At 35.1% G+C, this 26,620-nt stretch overlaps 1 protein-coding gene across 6 annotated transcripts in view; it reads left to right on the forward strand.

Moving 5' to 3' along the window:
* LOC138705865 (RNA-binding protein 33-like) overlaps positions 1–26,620 on the forward strand; it is a 96,233-nt gene that overhangs the window by 47,488 nt on the left and 22,125 nt on the right. For 4 of the 6 annotated variants that reach the window (XM_069834560.1, XM_069834556.1, XM_069834558.1 and 1 more), the window contains exons 9-13: positions 2,064–2,159; positions 17,643–17,987; positions 20,545–20,622; positions 20,935–21,106; positions 23,143–23,651. In XM_069834560.1, coding sequence (XP_069690661.1) covers positions 2,064–2,159; positions 17,643–17,987; positions 20,545–20,622; positions 20,935–21,106; positions 23,143–23,651 — 1,200 coding nt within the window. The remainder of the gene's footprint in view (positions 1–2,063; positions 2,160–17,642; positions 17,988–20,544; positions 20,623–20,934; positions 21,107–23,142; positions 23,652–26,620) is intronic. The other 2 variants (XM_069834557.1, XM_069834561.1) reach the window with 2 other exon arrangements.

Here is a 26,620-nt window from a genome sequence, read left to right on the forward strand (position 1 = left end):
GTATTCATTGTTGTTAACAGTTGTTCATGTAATCCCGCTAGATGACTTTCTAAAACCCGCGATTTTCTCACAAATATCTCTAGATTTTAATGTGTACTTATTATTATTATTATTCAATAATAATAATAATAATAATAATAATAATAATAATGAATGGTCAATATAGGATTATAGAGCATCTATCCGCCAATGTAACAACATCTGCCTGCCAATGTAACGAATATTGCACACTTTTATCATTTCCAATGTGGCGCTATAAAGCAATTTTGAACTCTTTTATCCAGCCAAAACAAAGTTCAATTATTCTTATTGCATTATAGCCTATGTTATTGTTAAACCCAAAATCTGACAAAACCAGTTTCAACTAGTAAAAACTAGTTTTGATAATGCAGATAAATAGAAAGCGAATTTTATAAGATCTAGATTCAATAACAGGTTAGGTTTGGTTTGTTTAGGTTTTTTTTAGGCTTTTAGCAAACAAAAACCTATCTATCTATATTTGCTTAAATTAGTTTTTACTAGTTGAAACTGGTTTTGACGGATTTCGGGTTTTAACGGTAACATAAAATAGGCCTATGGAATTATCACTACATTAACACATCCATTATTTCACAAAAAACACACAATGAATTAAAAGTAATTTTGAAAGCCATCAGTAATAATGCTAATATAAATTTCATTTAAGAAATTTTAAAGATTAAAATCCACTAGTATTCCCGCTAAGCAGAATAATATAATTTTACCCACGAGATGGTTATCCAAAAAAGCTAGATTTAGCGGGAAAACTGCTGAATTGGCAACACTGGCTGTATTAATAACTCAAATGAAGATAAAGTCATTTAAAGCCAGTACATGAACCACGGCCCTCTCACAACACTATGAAATGAACTGCAAGATATCCTACAGTATACGCTTTGCTGTGACAGATGCACATATTTGTTAAATTTTTTAAATTAAAAGCTTTTTATGAATTTCACTACAAACATTTAGATTTTCCCGCAATATTAATATTATTAGCTTTTGATTGCGACATCAACCTCAAAGGATGTATAATTTTTATAAAATTTTTCACCACAGATCAAATTAAATATATAGATGTCATCATATAGGAGCACACTCATATGAGTGACTTGACCAGCCAGAAACCAACAGTTATGTACTGTTAGTTAATTAGATCTATATGATAATATTATTAATTATTTGATCCTACAGAATTCTCTGTTATGGTTATTATTCATTAATAATGGAGAAAAACTTGTTCCGGCACTGGGGATCGAACCCAGGACCCTCAATTCTACACACTGAGTGCTCTACCACTGAGCTTCACCAGGGATTCATTCACAGCACTGGATCGAACTCTCTCCTTTGATTTTTTCTTTTTTGGCCTACTCCGTGTTTCAACATTATATAATATCATTATATAGGAGTGCATTCATATGAGTGACTTGGAAAGATCAAAGGAGAGAAGTTCGATCCAGTGCTGTGGATGGAACCCTGGCATAGCTCAGTGGTAGAGCACTCAGTGCGTATTACTGAGGGTCCCCAGTGCCAGAGCGAATTTTTCTCCATTATTAATAAATAATAACTAGGCCTATAAAAGAGAATTATGTTGGATGAAATAATTAATAACATCATCAATTTAACCAGTGTAATCGTAATAAAAAATGGAATTTTTTGTATTATGTCAATTTATTCAAAATCGTAATCCATACTTAAATAGATTTAGGCATATAAAGGAGTTGAACTTACGAATAAATTGTTGCTATAAGATTAGAAATTCTATTATTGTTGTTGATTTGATAATCATCATAGTTTCTGAGAAGAAATGAATGACGCTGATTGAAGTTCTACTACATTATGCTCTGTTGTGTTTTGAAACTTAGGTAACTTATTTCTTTATTTTGTGCCAAGAAGAAAACCTGCCTATGACGACTTAAATAATTCAGTTTAGGAATGATTCATGAAGCTGTTAGCTAGCGTTCAGGCTAGAAGTTAGTTTAAAATGAAACAGTTATCGGTACTTTATGATGGATTTGTGTGATTCTTTTCTGCTATTGATGGAGGCGAATATGTGGCATTGTGCTGTGGATGGCAGCACTGATGATGGCCTGCAACATGTCGTGGCCACTCAGCCTGCTCCCACGCAGTATCACAGTCAGGTAATTGTACTTACAACTCTGCCTCTTACCCCAGTTAGTGAAGGTTCCTCTCCTGAGTGCTTAGTGTTATTTTACAAATCAGTGTAGTATTATACAGAGACTCTTTTTGCTTAAACCTGTGACAGATGCAGACTGTGTTCAATTTGAGTTTTCTTGCTTGATAATAATTAGCATGCTTGTACCATTTCATAGGCATTAGTTTTCTCTTAATCTCCTGAATGTTCTTTGAAGTGTTCATATCAGCGTTATTAATAATTGTTAGATACCTATATAAATGTTACTCGTCATTTTGATGTCTTCATATGATATAAATATATTTATTTAAAATGTATGTAAAAGCATTTTCTTTAAATACGTAAAAACAAGCATTGAGCCCTAAATTCCTGCCATTTTGTCAGTATATTAACCAAAGAAACTCTTTATTGTTTAACTAACAAGTTTGAGAGGCGTGAGTCTGCCATTTATTATGCTCCAAAATATGGTGGTATAGATATGCTCATATGCTACATTATGTGAGTGTGAAGTCCTCACTAGGCTAGTCCTAGTTGTGCTGCTTTTATAACCTCTGGTTTGCATTGAGAGATTAATGTTATAACTTGTCTTTTTCCATATGAGGTATTTTGTATGCATTGCTCCTTTGTCACATCATACAGTTTTCCATGCACTACTGCAAGGTGAGAAAGAGATTTTCCAGAAATTCTCAGCTGAATTCATTGATGGCAAGATATCACAGTTGGTCTGTTCCTGAGTTGTTTGTGGACTGTTCTAGTTCTGTCAGGACTGGTTAGCATTGAAAAACCCAACATCCATAACATTAAAGCAAGGGTTGTTGTATGTCTGTCATTTGAAGACAATATTCTATCCATCTTTTTTTTTGCTTATGGCCATACTTTACTTCCTTCCTGTAAATGACATCAGCACACAACATCGATCATACAGCATGTTAGCATGATGCCAAATTCGCAAAATAATTAAAGATGTTGCCTTAAATTTGACTGCAACATTCTTAATGACACCCTTCTGCAAGTTATCACCTTTCTTGCACTGGAGCAGGAATAATTGCAGAATGGTATTACAGCACTCAGCTGTCAACTGTTGCTTCTTCGATTTTCTACTCCTATTGGACTGGATTGATGGTTCCTGAGTTTCTAATGGAATACTACTGCTGGTGACTGTTTGATTCCCATCTTTAATGGGCTTCGTAAATATTGTGGTTTGACACTGATAACAGTCACATCTGCACAGTGCATATTACCAAATTGCAACACTTATTATTCACACATGCGTGATAATCCAATGTGATGCACTTGTGTCTATACCATATTTTTTTGGAATGGAAGGAATAAACAACATATAGTGAAACATCGAGTTTATGGGGGGGAAGTTAATTGAGAGAGGTTTTTGACTACAGACTTACCAGCAAAGGCTCATGTTCACTTGAGCTAAATCCATTATCTTCTTTATTATGAGATTGTTTCAAATGTTATGCATATAAATCTAATCTATCATGTTCAAAGAACTAAAAGAAAATCTAGGGGCTCTTCAGCTGTATTAAGTTCTTTGTTCACAGTATATATAAAGCAAAAATTATTTCATTGTGGTTTTACTTTCCTCCAGAGTTACTGGAAATACTTATGTAAAGCCATCTTTGAACATTGGTTGATTCAGAACATTCATTTCAAAGCTGCTGTTCATGTTGGAAAGTTGAAAGAAGTCGCACAGATCTTGGCAGTATGATGACTGAGGGTTGGCTTCACTTTTCGTTATGCTGTATTAGGTGTGCTGTCACTGCACTTCAAATTGTAGAGATAGGGACATTATATATGGTTATGCTCTCCCACTTTCTTCAGTATACACACATAGCTTCCTATAATCATAACATGTTCTGTAACTATAATGCTGTATGCAGATGATGAAAGAATGAGATCACAGTGATCTTCCTAGCCAACCTCACTAGCTTTGTCTTGCTTCGGTGTTGGTCATGGTTAGCTTTTCCATAGAGAACTCTGTTGTTTGTCTTCATGTTCATAGTATTGTCATATTTCATAATTGAGTGTAATAAATTGCAGGTATTTATGAGTTTCAAGAGCCCAAACTTTCAGGTCTTCACACACCTCATTGTGCACTTGTTTCTGGTCTGATGTGAGTTACTGAGGCATCCACCTTGCACAAACACAACTTGTGTTTGATATTTTGAAATACCTGTACTTTGAGTTATATCTCTGAGGTAATGTGCCAGTCGTCATACACAATAGCAATCACAGTTTCAATTGTTGTTCCAATAATAGGAGAAGCAGAACTTTGGATCCTTCGTGTTTTTAAAGGACTCTGTCCTTCATGAAACTATCTCCAGAATGTTTGATATGGCATGGTAGGATTGTCATAAGCTTTGGCAAGTGTTTAATAAGTGTTTCTCTATTCTGCAATCTGCATCATTGCCTGAGCATAGTACAGAGTGATTTGTTCGATGGAGACCTCAAACTTTTCGCAATATAAATTTTTACTTCAAAATGAAAATGTATATAGCCTACTGTACATATGTCTCGCCCCCACTGATTTTGTCTCTTTCTGTAACAAAGAGTTCCATGCAGAAAACTCTGCAAGTTTGGACATATCTTGGTTTATGGATGAAATATGGCTCATGTTAGTGGCTACCTGAACTCTCAAAACACACACGTGCATGTATGAGGTCGATGCATAAGTTCATAGCATTTTTGTTAGTCATCACAACACTGTGTTGTTAGAATATTGTTTTTCGTTTGTCATTTGTTATTTAGTGTTTGTCATTGTTATTTAGTGTGTTGTGCTTGTAAATACACCTTGGATTTTGCAGATTTAAAGAAAGTTTGTGCTGTTGTGGGCTAAAGAAACTGGAGTGTCAAGTGGAAAAAGAAAAACGAACACTTCTGCCATATTCTTCTCTTTGAGTTTAATAGAGGAGCAAAGGCAATGGAGGTAGCTCGAAACATTTGTGCTATGTAAGGGGGGAATGCCATAGGAGAAAGCACTGCAAGCAAGTGGTTCTGTTGTTTCAAAGAGGGATACTTTGATGTGAGTGATTCACCATGTTCAGGAAGACCATCGGCCTTTGATGAAGACCTTCTGAATGCTTTAATCCATGATGATCCACGTCAGTCAACCTGAGAATTGGCAGAAGTGATAAACTGTGACCAGTCAACCATCGTGCGACATTTACATTCCTTGGGCAAAAATTAGGTGTATGGGTACCGGATACTTTAAATAAAAGCAGCAGAAATCAGCAGGTGGCCATTTGTGCTCATCATTGGTTAGCTCGTGAACAATATCGACTATTCCTAACCAAGATTGCTACTGTTGACGAAAAATGGTTCCTTTGCCAACATATAATAATAATAATAATAATAATAATAATAATAATAATAATAATAATAATAATAATAATAATAATAATAATATTGTATATTATTTGGCAGAGTTAAGGTCTTGAGGCCTTCTCTTCTACCCAACCAGATCTAAATGCATAAGTAATAATAATAATAATAATAATAATAATAATAAGAGAATGGCTGAGCCCTAATAAAAAAGAACACTCCATACAAAAATTAATGTCCATCCACATAAGATGATGTTACACACCTGGTTGGATAAAAAAGGCATCGTGTACTACGAGTTGCTTCCCAGGAATGCAACTATAATTGCTCACATTTATTGCCAACAGCTCATATGACTTACAGCCGCAATTGAAGAAAAACGACTGGGAAGACTGCATCAAATGCTGCTGCAACATGATAATGCACGCCTACACTCCGCTAATATGAAAAAAACAGCTATCCAGGAGTTTGGTTGGGAGGTGATTCCATGTCTCCATATTCTTCCGATCTTGCAACCGTAGATTTTCGCCTTTTGAATTCTCTATCCAGCAACGTTGAAGAGAACTCTTTTGATAACGAAGATGCTTTACGAACTTGGTTTAACGACTTCTTTAACTCCAAACTAGCAGATTTCTTCAGACACAGAATTGAAAAACTATCCCATTGTTGGCAGAGTCATAGGTAATGTAGGAGAATGTATTAGTGATTAATTTCTGTCTTCTGTTCATCTCAAAAACTTTTGTCACAGTGAAAAAACGCTACAAACTTTTGCATAGTTCAATAGAACCTTTTTGTATTTGGAAGGAAAATTTGTGAGTGGTGTGCTTTATCTTATAGACTAGCTATCAGTCGAATTTTTGTTAACGAACTTACCTTGAAATCTTGTAACTTCATAAATCAATTAACAGGTGATGAACTAACGATTATTTCCAATTAGAATATGCAGCATGTCACATCTCAAATGAAAGCAAAAATGGAATTTCAAGCTTTCTTTGGAAACCAAATAATTCAACAATTTTTTTGGCCTCCAAGATCTCAAGATTTTTGTATGAGCCTGCTCAAGAGAAAGGTATACAGAAAGAAGCTTCGCACAGTTGCAGTCCTCAAAGAGGTTAAAGCCATTGGTGAGGGTATTTCATATACCTGTAAAGTATTCGGAAATTTGGAATGCCAAGTAGCAGAATGTTTGGATGTGAGGATTGTTTTCAGTGATAGTGAGAGATATCCCATTATACAAGTTCAAGACACATAGGCTATATATAAATTTTCGTTCTAAACTAAAAGTATATAATGACTTCATTACGAAAAGTTTGGAGCCTATAGTAAGGGAAGCAGTCTATATAAATGATTCCCTTCAAATGTGATAAGAATCTTGTGTACTTGACTAGGTCAGATTTACTGTTCTTATTATGGGAAAATGTCTTCACAGTTTTACAGATCAATTTATTTTTGCAGAAGAAATTAGAATTATAATGTGATTATTGTAAAAAAACTTGTTTTTGTACCAATCTGATAAGTTGTTGACTGAAATTGTAATATAATTTTCCTTATCATATATTATTCAACTATCTGAACTTTAACTTCAACATGACTTTCAAATTTAAAAGAAATTAGAAAGTTTTCGCACCCTCCTGGTCTACTAAATGGTTAACGCTATGTTGACGTCATTGATGAAAGAGTCAATTAGAGCCATTCCCCTGACGTTATTTCAATAGCAAACCCACTATTTCTAGACGGATAATATGAAAGTGAATGGAGTTTACCGTAGGCCTAATTCGGTGTTAAAATATGACATCTTGTTTGAGATTCACCACTGTGGATGATATTAATCTACTTAGAACAGCTCAAGATGGATATATTATAAAGGCCGAAGTTCAAGAAGGCTCAGGAAAGAATTTTTTGTTGAGATTTCAACAAACAAAAGGTTGAGTCGTGAGTACTCCGCCAAGTGAAAACACTCCTTTGTTTAACTCGCCGTAAATTGGAAACCTGTAAAGATTTTGAACAGTGACCACTTTTAAAAGTTATTTCCAATCTTTCTCAACATTTCTCTTGCTTTGACTCCCCATCTAACCTGAAAAATGAAAAAGTTTTCCACTTACCAATTTTGGAAGGTGTAAATGTCTGTTCTGAACAGATCACATCGAAGTTAGTATTTTTTCTCACTTTTCAAAAAAGATTTTCATTTCGAATTTTTTCTATGCTTTTCTTGGAGATGAGCTATCAATTAAAAAAATTACAACGCAATTAATTAATTAATTGATTGATTATCATAGCAGCTATGACATGATAAATCTTTAATGGAGCGAGAAATATTGTATAATAGAGCCTGATGTTAAAGGAATAGTTCACTGATCCCTTATGATTCTCTCCAAAGTTTCACTACTGATGTCGAGATAGCGTTAGCCATATAGCTGGTGACGAGGGTGCGAAAACTCTCTATCGTTGCATAATAAGTGCAGTTACTATGGTAGTATTAATACTGTAGATATTGTAATTGTTTTGTAACATGAAGTTGCATATGTTGATGTGTTACATATAGAACATACCAGTAAGATACTGGTTGATTGATTTGTTGCCAATAACTTGAGATATGTTCTACTAAAACCTTTCTGGATTCCACTAGTCAGGTAATGAGAAGAACTCCATTACTAAAGTTGTTGTTTTGTTTGTTACTCGTTGAAAGGATTTTTTTTTTTTTAATGTTGAGGGGGTTATCTGTTATATCTTTTATGTTTCCTGTGATTTTACATCTGAGTACTGCAGCTGCTTTTTGGCAGTCAAGTTTGATTGGTTTATTTTTCTTGTATAATTGCATGGTTTCTATGAGTGTTGTTCTTATTGCTCCAAATATTATTCTAAGAGTTCTATTTTGTGCAACCTGTAATTTTTTTATGTCGCTATCTGAGGCTGTGGCGATTACTTCTGCACTATATTGTACAGTGAGGTTACAAAGTGGACATACCCCTCCCCCCCCCCATGTATTACGACACTACGATGGGTATGGTTGATTGATTGATATAGACATGTACCTGGTAATTTAACGATCCAAGACATTGGTATGAAACCTGAATTCTGCACCATGTTCTGGCAGATGTTTTGCAGAGATAATCAAGGGTCACTTCGTTGAAGCCATCTTCTACAGCTGCTCGTAATTGTGCCATTGTGTTATAGCAGTGATTTCGCACTTTGTCCTGGATTAACCCCCAAAGAGCATTATCACAGGTGTTGTGAGGTCGGAACTTCATGGAGACCAAGCAAAAGGAGCTTGATCATCTGCAAATCCTCTTCCAATCCACCTGTTTGGAAAGGTCGATAGTAAATGGACTCTGGTCAGCATGTTTGTTTATAACTGCATGGTTACCCTGGTACCAACGTAAACATGAAGTTACAACATTCACAAAGTAAGTGAAATAATACATGGAGGTTACGCCCACTTTGTGACCTCACTGTAGTATTGGTTTTACATAGGTCTGGTATGTGTTATTCAGTGTTCCAGTAGTGCTACTCCACTTCTTGCCCGCTAATCTCTTTAATATTAGAACACTTTTCTCTACTTTCTTAAATGTTCTCTGAATTTGATCATTCCATCTTAACTTGTTATTCAGTGTTATTCCAAGGTATTTTGTACTGTTACTTTTTAGTAATATATTCATTGTTGAGTTGTAGTTGGAATTCTTCTGAATGGTGTCGGAGGAAAAAGTATTGATATACTGTTTTGGGAATTGATTTTATGTACCTTCTAATAAAGCCATGGTAAGACTTTTTTTTGTCAATTACTGGTATCTATAGCTCATGGTGGATTTGAATTTCGAAGCAAATGGCAATCATATGGCATCAGACCAAGGATCAGCTTAAGTTTTCCTTGGGTAAACATGCCACTATTTTTCAAACAGAGATATACACGATTATTCAATGCATTCATGAAAATATAAGAAGCGCTTACACTGGGAACCAGATCCTTATATTCTCGGATAGCCAGACTGCCCTTATGGCTTTAAATACCCATACTGTTACTTCAGGAGACTGGTTCTTAACTGCCTCAGTATACTCTTGACTCGCAAAACAGAATGAGGTTAAACTCATCTGGGTACCAGGGCATTGTGACATTGAGAGGAACGAAAAAGCTAATGAACTTGCCAGACAAGGGGTGTTTACAAAATATATTGGACCAGAACCGGCTCTCAGAATACCTAGATGCTCTGTCAGAGAGGCAATTAAAAAGTGATCCAAGGCTCAACACTACAAAACCTGGATCAAGACACCAGTATCAATCATGGGAAACAATTTAATATTAGACCATGCAACAAAAGAAGTGAAATATTTCTTCATTGTAATAGATTTCAACTGAGAGCAATTACAGCTTTTCTCACAGGTCATGCTCCTACGAAAAAGAATCTTAATATGATGGGTTTGCTTGAAGGTAATCTAGACTGTAGATTCTGCGGGAAGAAGACTGAAACAACCCAGCACATTTGCTCCTGTGACACTTTGGCTTGCAGAAGATACTTGATCTTTGGAAAAGAATCTCTAGACCCAAAATATATCTGGACTGTACACCTTACTTAATGAAACAGGGCTTATGAATCAGTATTCAAAATTAACATTGGTAACACAATAAGCCTAAGGCTGCGGTGCGTTTAGAGAAATTACGGGCCTAATGTAGAGAAGAAATGCAATCATAGGATCTGCTCATCCACAAAGGACGTCATCAGTAATCTAATTGCAGTGTTAAAATGTTATAATTTTTTAGTTAAACAGTCTTAATATCCATCAGTAAAATTAAGAAATTGAATTTGCATTCTAGTCAGAGAGAATAAAATTGGTTCAAAATGGATAGTAATTTTCTTATATTATGTCAGTGTTGCTCTTTTACTAGCCTAGCATTTAACTTTCAGTCTTTATTATTACTTGTATTAATTCTTACATAACAGGTCCTTTCATTTGCATGCTTTATAAATCTCACACGGACCAAAGACAGTCATTGTGTTACCTAATAACTTTTTATGTAGAAATGAAATGTTTAAATGTTGAAAATGTAGAAACAACATATGGATAGCACGTGCATTTTCTTCTTTTATTACTATCGACGTCAACCTAACAAAATGAACAATGTACTGAAAAACAGGAGATAAGAAGTAACATAGGAACTATACTGCTTCAGTCCATTACCTGTTTAAAGCAAGGTTTGATCTTGGTGCTTTTTTTTTTTTTTTTTTTTTTTTAATGGAGATTTATTCTATTCTATGGAGCCTTCTAGACAATGAAACTATTGTTCTTACCATAGTTACTGTGCAACTCTAAACTATAGGCCTATTGATTATTATCTTATGTATTTGGCATAATTTCGTTCTCTCCTTTGTACAAGTGTTTTTCATAATTGTTCCATCTTTTCCATTGTTACAGTACAAATTATTTATTTAACAGCTGTAACATGTAAAAGTGTAATTTTGTTCTGAATTCGTTACTTAACATACATTTGATGTAATTTATTAATGCATGCTGTTTCTTTGCATTTTATTAGATATTATGTATTATAGTATGACAAAATTCTGAAATACCGAAAAAATCCCACTATTTAATATCTTCTTTAAGTACTCGAACATTAGGTTTTGCATGCAGTGACGAAGCTACTTGGAGGTAATTGAGGCAATACTTACCCAAACAAATTCTCACAATTAAAAATTAGAAATAATACTGCAATAAATTTTCCTGCCGTAATTGTTGTGTTTGAGAAAATTAGCTGTTTGTATTGTGTTCTTCACTCAGCGACTGCTAGATGGTGGCACATGTCAACAATAGATGTGCTCAGACAGATGACGGAGGATCTGCAGTTGAGGCAACTGTTTCCTTGCCCCTTCAGCAGTTGTGACTTTACAGGGGTGACTGGGAGAAAGGAAAATAGCACGAGGTTCTTTGATGGCAGAGGGAATTTCTAGCAAATTCCCCCCCCCCCCCCCACTCCATGACACTATGAGGCATGACTCGTGATCAGCCAAGCGACCATCAAGAAATATTCAGACTTTCCCATGCTTGAAGTCAATGTTACTAATTTAGCGTAGCTCCTTTTAACAATTTTTCAGTGACAGAATTTGTACTGTAAATTTTTAAAGTATAATTTAGTAACTTTAAAGTCCTGTACAAAGGAATAAACTTTTATTTATTTATAACATAGTAATATATCACTTTCTTCCTACCCACTCTTTCGTCATTCTGCATGCTGTCTATTTATGCATAACTTTTCATCAATACTGTCTTTGTTAATACATGTGTATGTGTATTTATGCATGTGAGCAAGAGAGTGAGTGATTGAGTGAGGAGAGAGGGGGAGGCGTGGGGGAGGGATATATGTGGGGGCAAGCCAAGTGGATATTATGTACTCATAATGTAACTTGTGGTGCAGCAACCCACGAAGGGTGAAAGCCAATCAGCAATTCCTTGTTACATTTCTTTTTTTTTTTTTTTTTTCTCCACTATTTTATACTTAGCTGCTTATTCCGAAAAGTCTAATTATAATTATTATTACAGGTATTGAAAATGAAGTTATTGGTGTAAATTAATGTTACACATTCTCCCTTTTTCTGTCTGGCTTCTTTTTAAGACTCGTATTGCCTCCATTATTAAAAATTGATCCCATTTCTTAATCAGTAATATTTATAGAGATAAATTTTCGACATAAAACATCTTCTCTCTTTCTTTTTTTGAAATCTGAACTTGTTTTTTTTATATTCTATGACTAAATTATTTGTTTGAAAACTTTGATTTCTTTCAATTTATTAATTTTTCACTGAGTTAATTCTAGTTTTATTTGCATTATTCCTTACTTATGAAAAACCCTGTATAGTGCTACACTGCTCTTTTTTTACTTGGTTATTTAACGACGCTGTATCAACTACGAAGTTATTTAGCGTTATTGCGATTCGTGATAGCAAGATGTTATTTGGCGAAATGAGACCGAGGATTTGCCATAGATTACCCGACATTTGCCTTACAGTTTAGGAAAACCTCTGAAAAAACCAACCAGGTAATCAGCCCAAGCAGGAATCGAATCTGCGCCCGAGCGCAGCTCCGGATCGGCAGACATGTGCCTTAGCCGACTGAGCTACGACAGTGGCTGCTACAGTGCTTCACACTGAAAGTGGAGCTCCTAAAAGGTTAAAGTATCATTCCCACGTTGTGCTTAACAAAGCTTTATACACACAAATAAGAGGATTTTGAAGGCAAATGTATTTTACATGATGCATTATATGAGCAGTACAAAGAAGCAAAGACAGTGAGTGAACTCTTTGCTCATTGCAAAGATGCGTTGTGATTAATCTAGGAATTGCAGTGAATATACTGTGTTCGAATCCATTAATTATACTGTTATAAATTTATCATGTTCATAAATTTTTGAATATACTACTTTTTCTCCATTATTTATTGTGCTGTATTTTACGAAATTTCTTAAAACACAAAATGGCTAAATGAAATTAGCTTCTTTAGAGACATAAGTATGTAAAAATAATTACACAAGCAAACTCTCCTGCCCAGGCTAAACTGAACTGACCTCGATTACTTGCATTGCTGCATTACTACAAAACTTACATCTCCATTGAAAAAACAAATGTGAGGAGAAAAAAATAAAATAAAAGGATAGCTATACATTCATTCATTCATTCATAGTATTCCTCCCAAGGGCAGGTCTTTCACTGCAAACCCAGCATTCGCCAGTCTTTTCTATTTTCAGCCTACCTCTTTGTCTCTTCATATGACCCATGTATCTTAATGTAGTCTATCATCTGATATCTTCTTCTGTCCCAAACTCTTCTCCCGTTCACCATTCGTTCCAGGACGTCCTTCAGAAGGCAGTTTCTTCTCAACCAGCGACCCAGCCAATTTCTTCTCCTCTTTCTGATCAGTTTCAGCATCATTCTTCATTCCCAACACAGCTTCACTTCTTATTCTCTCTGTTCATTTCACACACTCCATCCTTCTCCATGTACACATTTCAAATGTTTCTAGTCGCTTCTCTTCACTTCGTCGTAATGTCCATGTTTCTGCCTCATACAATGCAACACTCCACACAAAGCACTTTACTAGTCTCTTCCTTAGTTCTTTTTTCCAGAGGTCCGCAGAAGATGCTCATTTTCTATTAAAAGCTGTCTTTGTCATTGCTATCCTTCTTTTCACTTCTTGGTAGCAGCTCATGTTACTGCTTATAGTACACTCCCAAGTATTTGAAGCTGTCCACTTGCTCTACTGCCTAATTTAGAATTCGCAAGTTTACCTTCTTTACTTTTCTTCCTATGACCATGGTCTTCGTCTTGTTTGCATTTATCTTCATTCCATATTGCTCACAGCTGTCATTTAACTCCAGTAGCATATCCCTTAGTATTATCTCTTCTTCTGCTAACAATGCCATATCATCAGCAAATCTTATACACTTTATTCTTCTTCCTCCTACTATCACTCCTCCAATGTTCTGAAAACAGTCCTTCACTAAATCCCCCAAATAGATGTTGAACACAGTAGGTGATAAAGGACATCCTTGTCATACTCCTCTCCCAATTTCACTTCCTTCAGACATACCTTCTCCTATCCTGACTTTGACTGGTTTCATATAAAGGTTACTGAACAGCCTCCTCTCTTTCCAATCCATGCCAGTTTTCTTTATGATCCCCGTCAGTTTATTCCAATCCACTCTGTCAAACACCTTTCTTAGGTTCACAAATACTATATGCACTTTATTCTTTTCTAGGTATCTTTCGCCGATTTTCTGTAGCAATCCAATTGCATCTCTCGTACTTTTTCCCTTTCTGAAGCCAAATTGCTCTTCTTCCAACTGTTCTTCCATCTTAGAATATAAACGTCGATTCTGTATTTACAGAAGAATTTTTGCCGAGTGTGATATCAGGCTGATAGTTCTGAACTCGTTACATTTCTTGGTATTATTTTTCTTCGGTATTGAAAACAAAACTGTCTCCATAAAATCTTCAGGCCATTCGCCTTTCTCATATATTTCGTTGCATAATGATAGAATTTCCTTCCTGTCTTCACTAGTTCAGTGGGGATTCTATCATCTCCTGTTGCTTTCTCATTCTTCATTTCCCTTAGCGCATTGATGCTGCTAGTCATTGTGGTATACCTGGAAATGAGAAAGTCGATAATATTGCAAAACAGACAACATATTTGCAATCAAGACCTTTTCAAGTGATATCTGTATCCAGTGCTTTTGCTTCAGTAAAGTCTCATTTTATAAACCTATGGATCAACAATTGGCTCTTTTCTGACAAAGGAAAAATTTTACAGTCTGTACAAAAGAAACCAAATGACCTGGAAATGTACAAAAACTTGCCCAGACATGTTCAAACATTTTTAATAAGACTCAGAACAGGTCACATTGTCACACAATTGTACCTACACCGATTTCACCTTTCTGATACTCCTACTTGTCTGTGGTGTAATAATCATGATGAAGATCTGGAACACATTCTTCTATTCTGTCCATCCATAAACCACAAAAGAAGTAAATTAAAATCATCAGTACCAGTTGTAGAAGACCTAGCCCTTGCAATATATATTGACTATACCCCCAACTCTGGCTACTAGCAACAGGCATCTATAATGAATGCTGATCAAAATACCCCTCATTTCTCGTGAAAAACAACAACTGAATAGATACATTGGACTATAATGGACTTTATGTTGTCAGCAAACAGCTGGATACATTAAGAAGATTGATTGATTGATTGATTGATTGATTGATTGATTGATTGATTGATTGATTGATTGATTGATTGATTGATTGATTGATTGATTGATTGATTGATTGATTGATTGATTGATTGATTGATTGATTGATTAGCGCTAGTTTAACTTCTCTTAAAATAGGAAATCCTTTTTCGTCTTCTGATATGGCTGCTTCATCTTCTATAGCCAAATCATCTGGACAATCCCCTGGTCCACACCTGTAGAGTAATGGTTAGCACCTCTGGCCACGAAACCAGATGACCTGGGTTCGATTCCCGGTCGGGGCAACTTACCTGGTTGAGGTTTTTTCCGGGGTTTTCCCTCAACCCAATATGAGCAAATGCTGGGTAACTTTCGGTGCTGGACTCCGGACTCATTTCACCAGCATTATCACCTTCATCTCATTCAGATGCTAAATAACCTGAGATGTTGATAAAGCATCGTAAAATAACCTACTAAATAAATAATAAACGATCCCCTATCTCATTCAACTCTTCTACATATTTCGTCCATCTGTTCAGTATTCGTGGTCTGTCTGTTATTTAATTTCCGATTTCATCCTCTATCAACCACATGGATTTGCTTTTCTTATTTGTGAAATCCAAACATTTTACTTTGCGGTACATTACATCATATCTTCCTTTTCTCTCTAGATCCTCTATTTCTTTACATTTCTCTTTCATCCAGTCTTCTTTCGCCTTATCAGTTTCTCTTCTTAGTTCGTTGTTAAGTTTCCTGTAATTTATTTCTAATTCAGATAATTCATGGACTGCATGTTGATTTTTTTAAATTTAAATTACCAGTTTTAAAAATTAATTATAATTAATACGAGTGAAACAGTATATGGATATGTTTATGGATAGGCGTATGTGAGTGAACTAATAAACAAATACAGTCATTTCAGTACAAATGATGCATCAGTCTGTTCATATATTTTATAAGTTTATGTTGTACATATAGAACAAATTCGATGCAAGAGTCAGTGTGACTATGTTAATTAATATTGTAATGTACCAGTAGCTGAAATTATTTAAAGTAGATAAATATTATTTATTTTCATGATTATAGTCTTCTGTTTTATAGTTCAATGCATTTATTCAGCAGAATTTATTTAATCAACAAGCAGTATTCTTCAAAAAATTTTGAGGCATGTGTTTCTGATTATATACCAGTAGCCTAAGTAACTGGAATGAAATGAAAAGTATAAAGTACAAATCCATACATGTAAGTTTATGCACATACTGGATGTGAAATGAGAATCATTAAAGAAAAAGTGGTAAAGTGTATAAGCTTGCATAAATGCATCACAGTATGTATAAATAAATAACCTGAATATGACAACCACCACATAAAAAAGAAACATTCATTAAGATAAAAAAAAATTGAAAAGTAGAACCTAAGAATCGAACTCGGATCCACAGAACTGGAGTTCAATCCTAAACCAACTCAGCTATGGATCACATGGAAGAGCTCTTTGCTACATTCGGTACAGTACTGTTGTGGAGTATGGATTTAAAATTGATAGTTTTTATTGTGTGAATCCAGCACCAGAACTTAAAAATCGCAACTACAAGACTGGTATCATTTTCAGTGTGATCCACTGTATGTATGCACATACCATACATACATAATATCTGTGTCTGTGTGTATGCGTGCGCCTTTTTTTTTTTTTTTTCAGTGGAACGATAATCCATGGATTGAGACAAGTGGCCTACCAGCTTGGAGCTCTCAGTTTCTCCACTATAGTCTCAAATCCCCTTATAAGGACGCGCAATAGTGTACCTTTTCAGTGTACCAGTCTTCATCATCTTTGTCTGAACAGATTTGTGCTGAACTAAGTTGTTAATTCACATTCCACTCATCGCAAATAGTATGAGACCAGAATATAAAAATATAAAGATAAACGTCGGTATTCAGTAAGTTGTAACTAGTAATATCGAACGGTAAACACTGCTAAATTCTGTCAGTGGATATTTGGAACTTAGTGAAAGTAAAATGTGACAAACCTGTTGTTTATTTTAATTACTTTGTGAAATATGTAACAAGAAAGTATGTATCACGTAATGACACTTTGCTGCTTCTCCTTTTTCTTCTTTCTTCTCCTCATCCTCCCCTTTCATTTTAGACTTGATATGTTACTAGACTTGATATACTAAGAACTAGTAATTTCCTCGTGTTCTATATTACACAATATCATTTTGATTATTATAATTTCAGAAAAATTCCTAATTATAATTGACAATATTTGTCGGTATGTTACATTTAAAAATGCATCATAAAAATTCATATTTGTAGTAATATTATATAGGTACCATAAAAAAAGTGGGTAACTATATTTGAAAAATAGTTTGCCAGATATAAAGAAAAATTTTGTTCCTAATAATACATTCACAATGCTTAGGGAATATATCGACTGCAAACATCAGCAGGCATGCATAGTGGAATGAAGTACCGTCAGCCTAGCCCAAGTCCATTTCATCACCAGCCAGGAGCTGGCTTTGTGAACCAGGGTGGCAGACTTCCACGAGGAGGAGCACGATTTCCTGCTGGGATACAGATGAATTCGCAGCAGCAAATAATGCGCAACAGACGCCCAGCTGGTGGCCCAGCTCATGCACAGCAGCAGCAAACATCACAGCAACAACAGAATCGGTCACCAAAGAAACGCACCTCCTTTGAAGCTAATATTGGTGCCAATGTCCAGTTCAAACAAGCCCGTTTTGAAGCAGGAACAAAAAGAAAAAAGGTACATCATGAATTCTTTTAATTTATACATTTTGTGTGTGTGTGTGTGTGTGTGTGTGTGTGTGTGCGTGCGTGCGCGCGCGCGCGCGAAGAACTTGGAATAACCACCATTTACATTTTGTGGAATTTTCTGCGTGATTTCTCATCTGCCAACATAATGACAATATAATTGCACTTGCTGCTATAACTTCGTCATGATTTATTGTTGGTTCCTTTTGAGCCAAAGTCCCATGAGCAAATGAAATCAGTATGGATGTAGCCCAGACAAGCTCAACCCGAAGTTTGAATGAGTTTCCTAAAACTAGCAATTCACGCAAGCTTGAGTAATGTGGACCTGGATTTACAGAAATGAAAATACACTAATATTAGTTCAAATTTCGTTAATTGAAATTTATAGTACAGCCTTTTGGACAAAAAACGAAATGAAGATTTTAGGAATGAATTAAACATTTTAAATTACTTACTTATTTCCTTGGAGCTTTTAAGGATCCCGGAGGATCATTGTTGCCCTCACATATGCTCGCCATCGGTCCCTATCATATTCCACCTCCTTCAAAACCATTTTAATATTATCCTCCCATCTACGTCTCGGCCTCCCGAAAGGTCTTTTTCCCCTCTGGCCTCCCAACTAACACACTATATGCATTTTTGGATTCGCCCATACATGCTATATGAAGAATACAATTCGTGCAGTTCTGTGTTGTGTAACTTTCTTCATTCTCATGTAATTTCATTCCTCTTAGCCCCAAATATTTTCCTAAGCACCTTATTTTCAAACACCCATAACCTCTGTTCCTCTCTCAAAGTGAGAGTCCAAGTTTCACAACCATACAGAAGAACTGGTAATCTAACTGTTTTATAAATCTTGTAACTTGTAAATCAAGTATCAAATCTCATAACCTTATTCCTTTGTTGTGGTCGTGCTAGAGAATCAGTCTCATTCTGAGGCTTATTTTAGGGTTTCATAATAAGCTGTTTTTTTACAGTGATAGATTGTAGCCCTTCGCCTAACTCCCAAGCTGGAGGACCACCCCTCATTGGCTGTCCGCGACTGCTTATCCAATATATTTGCAGCTACCCTTCATATCTGGAGGCCATCTCCTCTATCCGCAACCTGAGGATGCACCATGCCTTGGTGATAGACATTTTTAAATTAACAGACAAAATAAAGTTATATAGGGACAACTGGAAGGGACATGTTGAATAGAATTCCGAAATTGTAAAATACGATTGGACTAATTGTATAGTTATTTATATAATACGGATGTAAACAGTAATTACCAGGCAAGGATGATTTTGCACCCAAGCAATAGCAAGGGCTGGCAATGGAGTCTGAGATTGGTCAGCTCTACTTATATATTACTTATTAAAAATGAGTGTCTCTAAAATAAAGGAAGCAGCAAGTATTGCCTGTGTATACCTACTACCCGAGAAGTAAAAAAAAATTATGGAAATACATACAGATCATTTTAAGAGTTGGTGTCAAACCAAGAATACTGATGTATCTGAAACATCGCTATTAGCTTATTTCATGGAAAAATTCACAGTATTAAAGTCACTCTCGAGTCTGTAGTATGAGTATTTGATGATGGGAATAAGAAATCCTCTGTTATCTCTTTCTTTCTCAAAATAATCCTGCATATATGTATCGAATATGAATGAGGTCTCGCCCACCTCATTGCATATTACATTACTAGTGTGGGGAAAAAATAATAATAATAATAATAATAATAATAATAATAATAATCCTGCATGTTTCAAACCTTTTTCTCACCTGACTTGTAACAGAAACACCTTTTCCACTACTTCTAGATCTAGACATCTTGCTGTCCCTTCTTATAGTACTCCTTTCTCTTTCAGCCTGTGGCTCATTCTGTACTGCTAACTGCAGGGGTACTGTCTTGCTACACTATATAAATGAAACACATGAACACTATGTCACATTACAAATACACTCACAACTACATTTAATTTAAAAGTAACCTCATAATAATTCTACCTCCATCAGTAACAAAAAAACTACGAAAGCAATACTCACTGTAACACAGTAACGAAGATTGAATACTTCCTAATGTGTTCATTTCGAAACATTCAGCAATGCCCACCTGTCACCTTGGACTCTGATTGGCTGGTTTGAATGGTTACTATGCTGAGAGCTTGAAGCTGCTGAACTGTCACTTTCTAGTTTTGTTTAGACTGTAATAGGATTGCAGGGGCTCAGAATTCATTGTGTTGGGTTTTACTTGAAAACTATGAAATCATCCAACTTAAGTTAGTGAAATTAAATTTCTCATACATACGAAGTCTTTTCTTACTAAATCACAATGGGACTAATCAGGGAGTGTACAGTGGCTTTTCATATTACTGATAGTCATTATTATGAAAACTAGGATTATAAAGATGAGTAAAAAATTGTAAATGTAAACTCTTTTATGGATATTTTCGACCTCACTTCACAACCATACATTATAAATATAAATACAACTTTAAAATCTCCTGTAGTGAGTATCATACATGTAAGTATATAATATCTAATCGATATCTTTATTCTGTGACAGAGAATGCCAGATATGAGCAATCTTCATGAAGTGCAGACTGTTGACATGTTGCCTACTGATGTCTGTGCCCAGCTACAGGTATGTAATCTAACAAGTCATTAAGACTTTCATGGTGGTATGGATAGCAAAGAATTTTTCAACCAGAAACTTAAAATTGTAGTCCCTTCTTGTGGTCTTCCAAGATCAATATACAGGTAATACTCAAACACGACAACTTTTAAATAGTAACATAGAAATCCCTCTCCACCAGATTCTGCCTACAACACCCCATGAACACATACATGTTGTCATGCCAAACCTCTTTGCAGACTAATGAACACAACTTTGAAGTAGTTACATATTGCTTCCTTGAAGTGTTGAAATGTGGAGTGATTTGTTTATTGCTCTCAGCAGCAGCCTGAGGAAGAGGAAGATGAAGAAACACGTGAATATAGGAAAAAAATTGAGCAGCAGAAACGAGAACGTGAAAAGTTTCTTCAGAGAAAGGAGGAGAGACGCAAGTTAGCTGCTCTTGAGAAACAGCGAGAATTGCAGAGAAAGGATATAGACATTCAGGCAGGAGGTAAGATTAACTCACTTCTCTCTTATTCGAAATCTATCCATTTTCTTATCCTTTCTTACACTTTTTCTTAATCTTTACTCATCACTGTGTTGTCTATGAGCTTGTGTTTTGAATTCGATCTCGGACAGTGGGAAGAGGGATGTTGTTGACAAATGGCTGGAACTTATATTACGTCTTAGGTGTCATGGTTTACAGAATAATCTGGTTAGAGAACCTCGTTCAGGTCAAAGCATCTGCAATATAAAGTAAATGTTCTTTGGGTGATGAAATATCCTTACTATCCAAAGTACATCCATTTCTTGTAACACTTTCTATCTTTTAGTAGTGTTAATCCAGGCTGTCATGGCATCTTTAATCTGAAAGATACGCCGTCTGTTTTTCATTATAAACATTCCATATCTCTAGCATGTTTCTCTGTGGATTGATATTCTTTATTTAATAGCTCTTTGTTACTGCATTCTCATTATATGTAATGAATATATTTTTCTTATACTTTGTTCATTTTGTGAGTTATAGACAAAATAATGTGATGCTATAAAATATTTATTTCGAGAATTTTTATAAAAATAAACTTCTTCAGCATCCCTGTATTGATGAATTAATTTTTTAACTCTATTTCTTAATCTATATACAGTTTTTCCTCCTAAACTACTGCAGTGATTTTTGCTTGTACTCGATTGCAATCATTTTTATCCCAGCAGCATGAAAGTTGTTTAAGCAAAGTAGCTCGCCCCTCCCCAATGCTTTCCACTGCAAATACAAAATATGTTTTATTTACAGTACTTCACATTTCACATTTGTTTAGTCACATATGGACAATTTTCCTCTTACACTCCTAGAACTTTAATAAAATATATTCAGGTAGGCCTACTTCAGTTATAGAAATTCCTGTAATTTAGCCATAGCTGTATTGTGTATCATAATAAAAATTATATCAAAGAGAAATATCTTCATAATTATAAAAAAAAAAAAACTTAAACAAGATAGATTACTTTTCAACTATGTGTTTGTCAATACTTGCAATTATTGGCCTGTTAAGCTAGAATCTTTATTTGTTTAAGCATTAGTTGTTACAAAGCGAACTGCAGCGTATTATGTTACTAGAAATAAATAAGTCACAAAACCAATATAGGCTATGTACTTGAAGTAGAAGACAAGGAAATAAATAATTAATATCAAATATGTAAATTATGTCAACCTTAAATCATAATATATCAGTTTACAAAGATTTTTTTTCTTTTAGCATTTTACATAAAATTTGCTCTGAGCGTATTCCGAATCTCAGCGCTGAGCAATCTGATGGCATCATGGTGTTCCGAATTTCACCGATGGCGTGACTGGTGCTCCACTGGTGTAGCACCAGTGCCATCAGCTTGCAGAGGTGGTGGCAGTCTCCATCAGCCGCCATCAGTGAATCTGATTGGTTTTTGTATAGGGCGGGAATTACCAGACAAATGACATCGTGCATTGTTGTGTCATGGCGGTGTGTTCTGCTGTATTGTTTGTATGAGCACAACGTAAAAACAATATGTTAATGGCTTATGAGCGAACATGTCAACGGACCAGTTATTACTACTGGTTCAAGAAATAAATTGTTTATGCTCTCTTTTCTTTGAACGAGATGACAGTACGGAAATTTCGCAAAATTTTGCTAGCGTAGCACAGACAACAACTTATACAGTCGCCATGACAGCCATCGATCCTTCAGCAGTTTTGTTCCTATTTCGCTGCAGCGTGATGTCATTGTTGTCCACCGGTCCAGTGAGATTCGGAATACGCTGTCTAATAAGCAATGTAATGTTGTACAGAGAAGAATTACTGGACAATTGGAATATAATATTTAGACTCTATTATTGTTCCTTCAGGATTGAAATTTCTCTCGATTTGCAAAGAAATATAGCAGACAACTCACATTTGACATATACTTAATTTATTTACTTTATTTTTTCCGCAACAAAATCTTTCAGTAATGTAATATCAACGCAGTTTTCACATAAAGAGAACAACATCAACCTGAAATTGTTAATTTGTTATAGGTGATGCATCCCAGGTACAAATGGATCCTCCACAAGGCAATGCAATTGCAACAATTGTGAACCGTAACACTATAGAACCACAACCTATTATACATCATCCAGTAGTCCGCCATGTTGCACAGCAGCAAAAGCAGCAGCATCAGCAGCACCAGCACCAGCAACAACAGATACATCAGCAGCAGCCACTACAAAAGATTCAGCAGCACATTCCTCAAAATGTTCAAGTGCACAATGTTAAGAACCGTGTTAATGTTCAGCTGCCACAGCCATTGCAGCAACAATTCCACCAGGACGTACGTCTGCCACAAGCAGCACCTATGCCCATCCCCAGCAATGTAATTAGACAGGTTAGGGGAGGGAGGGGAAGAGGCGTGGGGAGAGGCCGTGGTGCTGGCAGAGGACAGCCAGGTTTTGTGACCAGACCACCACAACAACAGCAGCAGCCGGTGCAGCAAGTGACACAACTACCCTTAGCACAGCCGGAAGTGAAGTTGGTCCCCAAAATGAAGGTAGTGTGCAGTATGAAACAACAAACATTGAATTGTAGAGGCGAATGTTGTAGTTTAGTTATGGAGTTTAAATGGTCAGTTAGTGTACATTTACTTCATTCTTTCTTAGAATATGCACTACATTTATCTTTTCATTGATATGAATCTATTATTTCATTATTAAAAGTAACATAATTATATGCTTAGATATATGTAAAACTGAAGTTAGATTTAATTCTACTGCAAAACCTTTTTTGATTAACAGAGGAATAATATTAAAGGTCCAATAATTGGACATAGATTCATTCAGGAAATGAATAGTGAGTTGTGAAAATTCTGTAACTGTTGTTGTTTCAATTCTGTTCAATTTGGTCTTATTTGGTAATATATTTTTTTACTGTTCCGAATATTTATTTAATACTTTATTTATTTGATTTATATATATATATATATATATGTATATTTATTTATTTATTTATTTATCCAATATTGTTCCCTGTTAACATGGCCAAACACTCTTCAATCACTATCATTGTCAATTAGTTCCTCACTAGATGCACTTTTATCTTGATGGTGTATTAGCTTCTCTGTACTCATACAGTATTATTCTTGTGATTATCAACACAAATGTCTATTCAAATAGTAGTAGTAATTATATATGAATCTATAGGAATTAAAAACACGGTATTGCTTTAACACTTCTACCTTCAGTTCTTCTAAACTTCATTTTGCTAAAAGATAATTTTTTATGTATTATTAGTATGACAGTCTGGTTGTTATATTGTTTACCTCTAAACCTAAGTACTGGTGATCCAAACCTACTTGAGAACAACGAATTTGTTGGACGAAAAAATCCAAAGTACAGCTTTCCTCTAGAGCAATGGTTCCCAAACTTGTTGAAGGCACGACCCACTTTTGGGCAAGACTTCTGTATGCAATCCCCACCACCGAACTGGTAGGGTACTTAACTCCGTTCAAAAAATACAAATCCCTGTAAAATCTAAAACAACGATAATGTTACTCAAAATTAGTGAAAACCACCCAAAGCATGATCAAAATAGAAAAATATAGTGCAACAATGACACGAAATATTATATGAACCTCGTAGTAGCCTGCTTTGCCGATATTTTTTAATGCTTAAAACACTTTAAATAGTACGAGTTTGCAAGACCAAGATGTTAACATAATAACAGCCACGAATAAAATTAAAGGATTTATAAAGAAACTTGAATTCTGCTTTACATCACTTGAAAAAAAGGAATCTGATACATTATGGAAAATTTAGCTACGTATGTTATAGGAAACTTGCAGTCACGTTCGCACAAGTCTAAACAAACTTTTTGAGTATTTTCCAGGAGACACTCAAAATAATATGACAGTCACAAATGGATATTAAATACATTTTTTGACAGTTGCGTTCAATTGCCTGAAATAAAAAAAAAAATTATTTTGAATATGTACATATCTACTGATGGAACTTTGAAAGTAGGCCTTTTCGCAGAGTGTAGACCAGTTGTAGATCAAAAGAATGCATGAATACCTCGACATTGCAAAGGAAGCTCTGAAGTTTTTTTATAGCATTTTAAACCTCATATTTATGCAAAATAAGCTTCTCATTCTAAGACTGCTATCAAAACACAGAACTTGAAAGTGGTATCACTATATATGTAAAAAGCACAGAGTCCAGATTTGAGAGCTATTGTACTTTCTGAAAAACACATTTGTCACATTAATATTTCTTTTTTTATTATTTTAGTGTATAACTACTGAAACTTTCATTTTATTATGTTAAATGTTGTTTATGTTTCTAAACATACAGTAAGTGTTGTTAATAAGGTGTTTTTTTGTTATCTCGCGACTCCCCCTCCCCCAGTTTGGGAATCACTGCTCTAGAGATGAAAAACTGGGATCCTTTGCCATACATACAAATTTACAACATTCGATTATTCATATCATAAGCAAAATTCTCAAAATAAACAACCATTTATCATCTAACAACAATTTCTATTTCTGGTTAACTCTTGATGGTACCTTCTGGAATTTAATAAGTAAGAACAATGTCTGATTACCTGGTTGGGTTCTCTTTCGTGGTTTTCTCCAACTGTAAGACATATGTGAGATAATCATATGATGAATTCTCGGCCTCATTCTGTCAAATACCATTTCACCAATTCCATTGACACTAAGTAGCTTAGTAGTTGATACAGCACCATTAAATAATCTACTAACATAAAACATTAAGAACAGTGTGAAAATTTCTGAAGTTACAACTCAGTATTATAGGCTAGTTACCCTAAGTAAATTCACGTCTTTGTGGATCTCTCTGTTAACTTTCTGTAATTTGTTGATATTAATAATAATTGGCAAAGATGAAAGAAGAAATACTCAATTTTCATGAGTGCATACTGTTCAAGTTCATTAAAATTAGAAGAAAACAATAAAGATCACATTTAACTGCATCATGCTACAGCTTTAGACAAGGGGATTGTTAATCATTGCATCTATATGTATGTATTGTGAAGTTCTTATTCTACAGTAGTGGCAAGTTCTTATGTAGGCCTACCAGTTCTTTAAACTCCATTTTACTATAAGATATTGCATAACTTCGTACATTGTGCACCAAGATCCAAATCACTCTGCATATGTCTAATGTAGTAAATTGCTGAGAAGCGATGTTATAAGTTTGAGTTGCCTCTTCTCTCCAACTTAAACTTACATATGTGCAGATACAATGTATGCTAGTTTGCTAATTTGTTCACATTTGAATTACAGTAAATCCTTGATATATAATGCTCCCACTTATAATGATTTCATGCCTTTAATGTTCATTTTTCCTGATTTCTTGATCTGCTGCCATAAGGGATAGTGATAAAATATGCTGCTATTTTTATACTTCTGTTTTCAATGCTTTCCCCCATATAATGCCCATTGGTGTTAGTCCTGGGCTAACATAATCACATAATATAACACTCTTTACTACCAAAACTCGC

Source organism: Periplaneta americana, chromosome 9 (assembly GCF_040183065.1).
Source record: "Periplaneta americana isolate PAMFEO1 chromosome 9, P.americana_PAMFEO1_priV1, whole genome shotgun sequence".
Lineage (NCBI taxonomy): Eukaryota > Metazoa > Arthropoda > Insecta > Blattodea > Blattidae > Periplaneta > Periplaneta americana.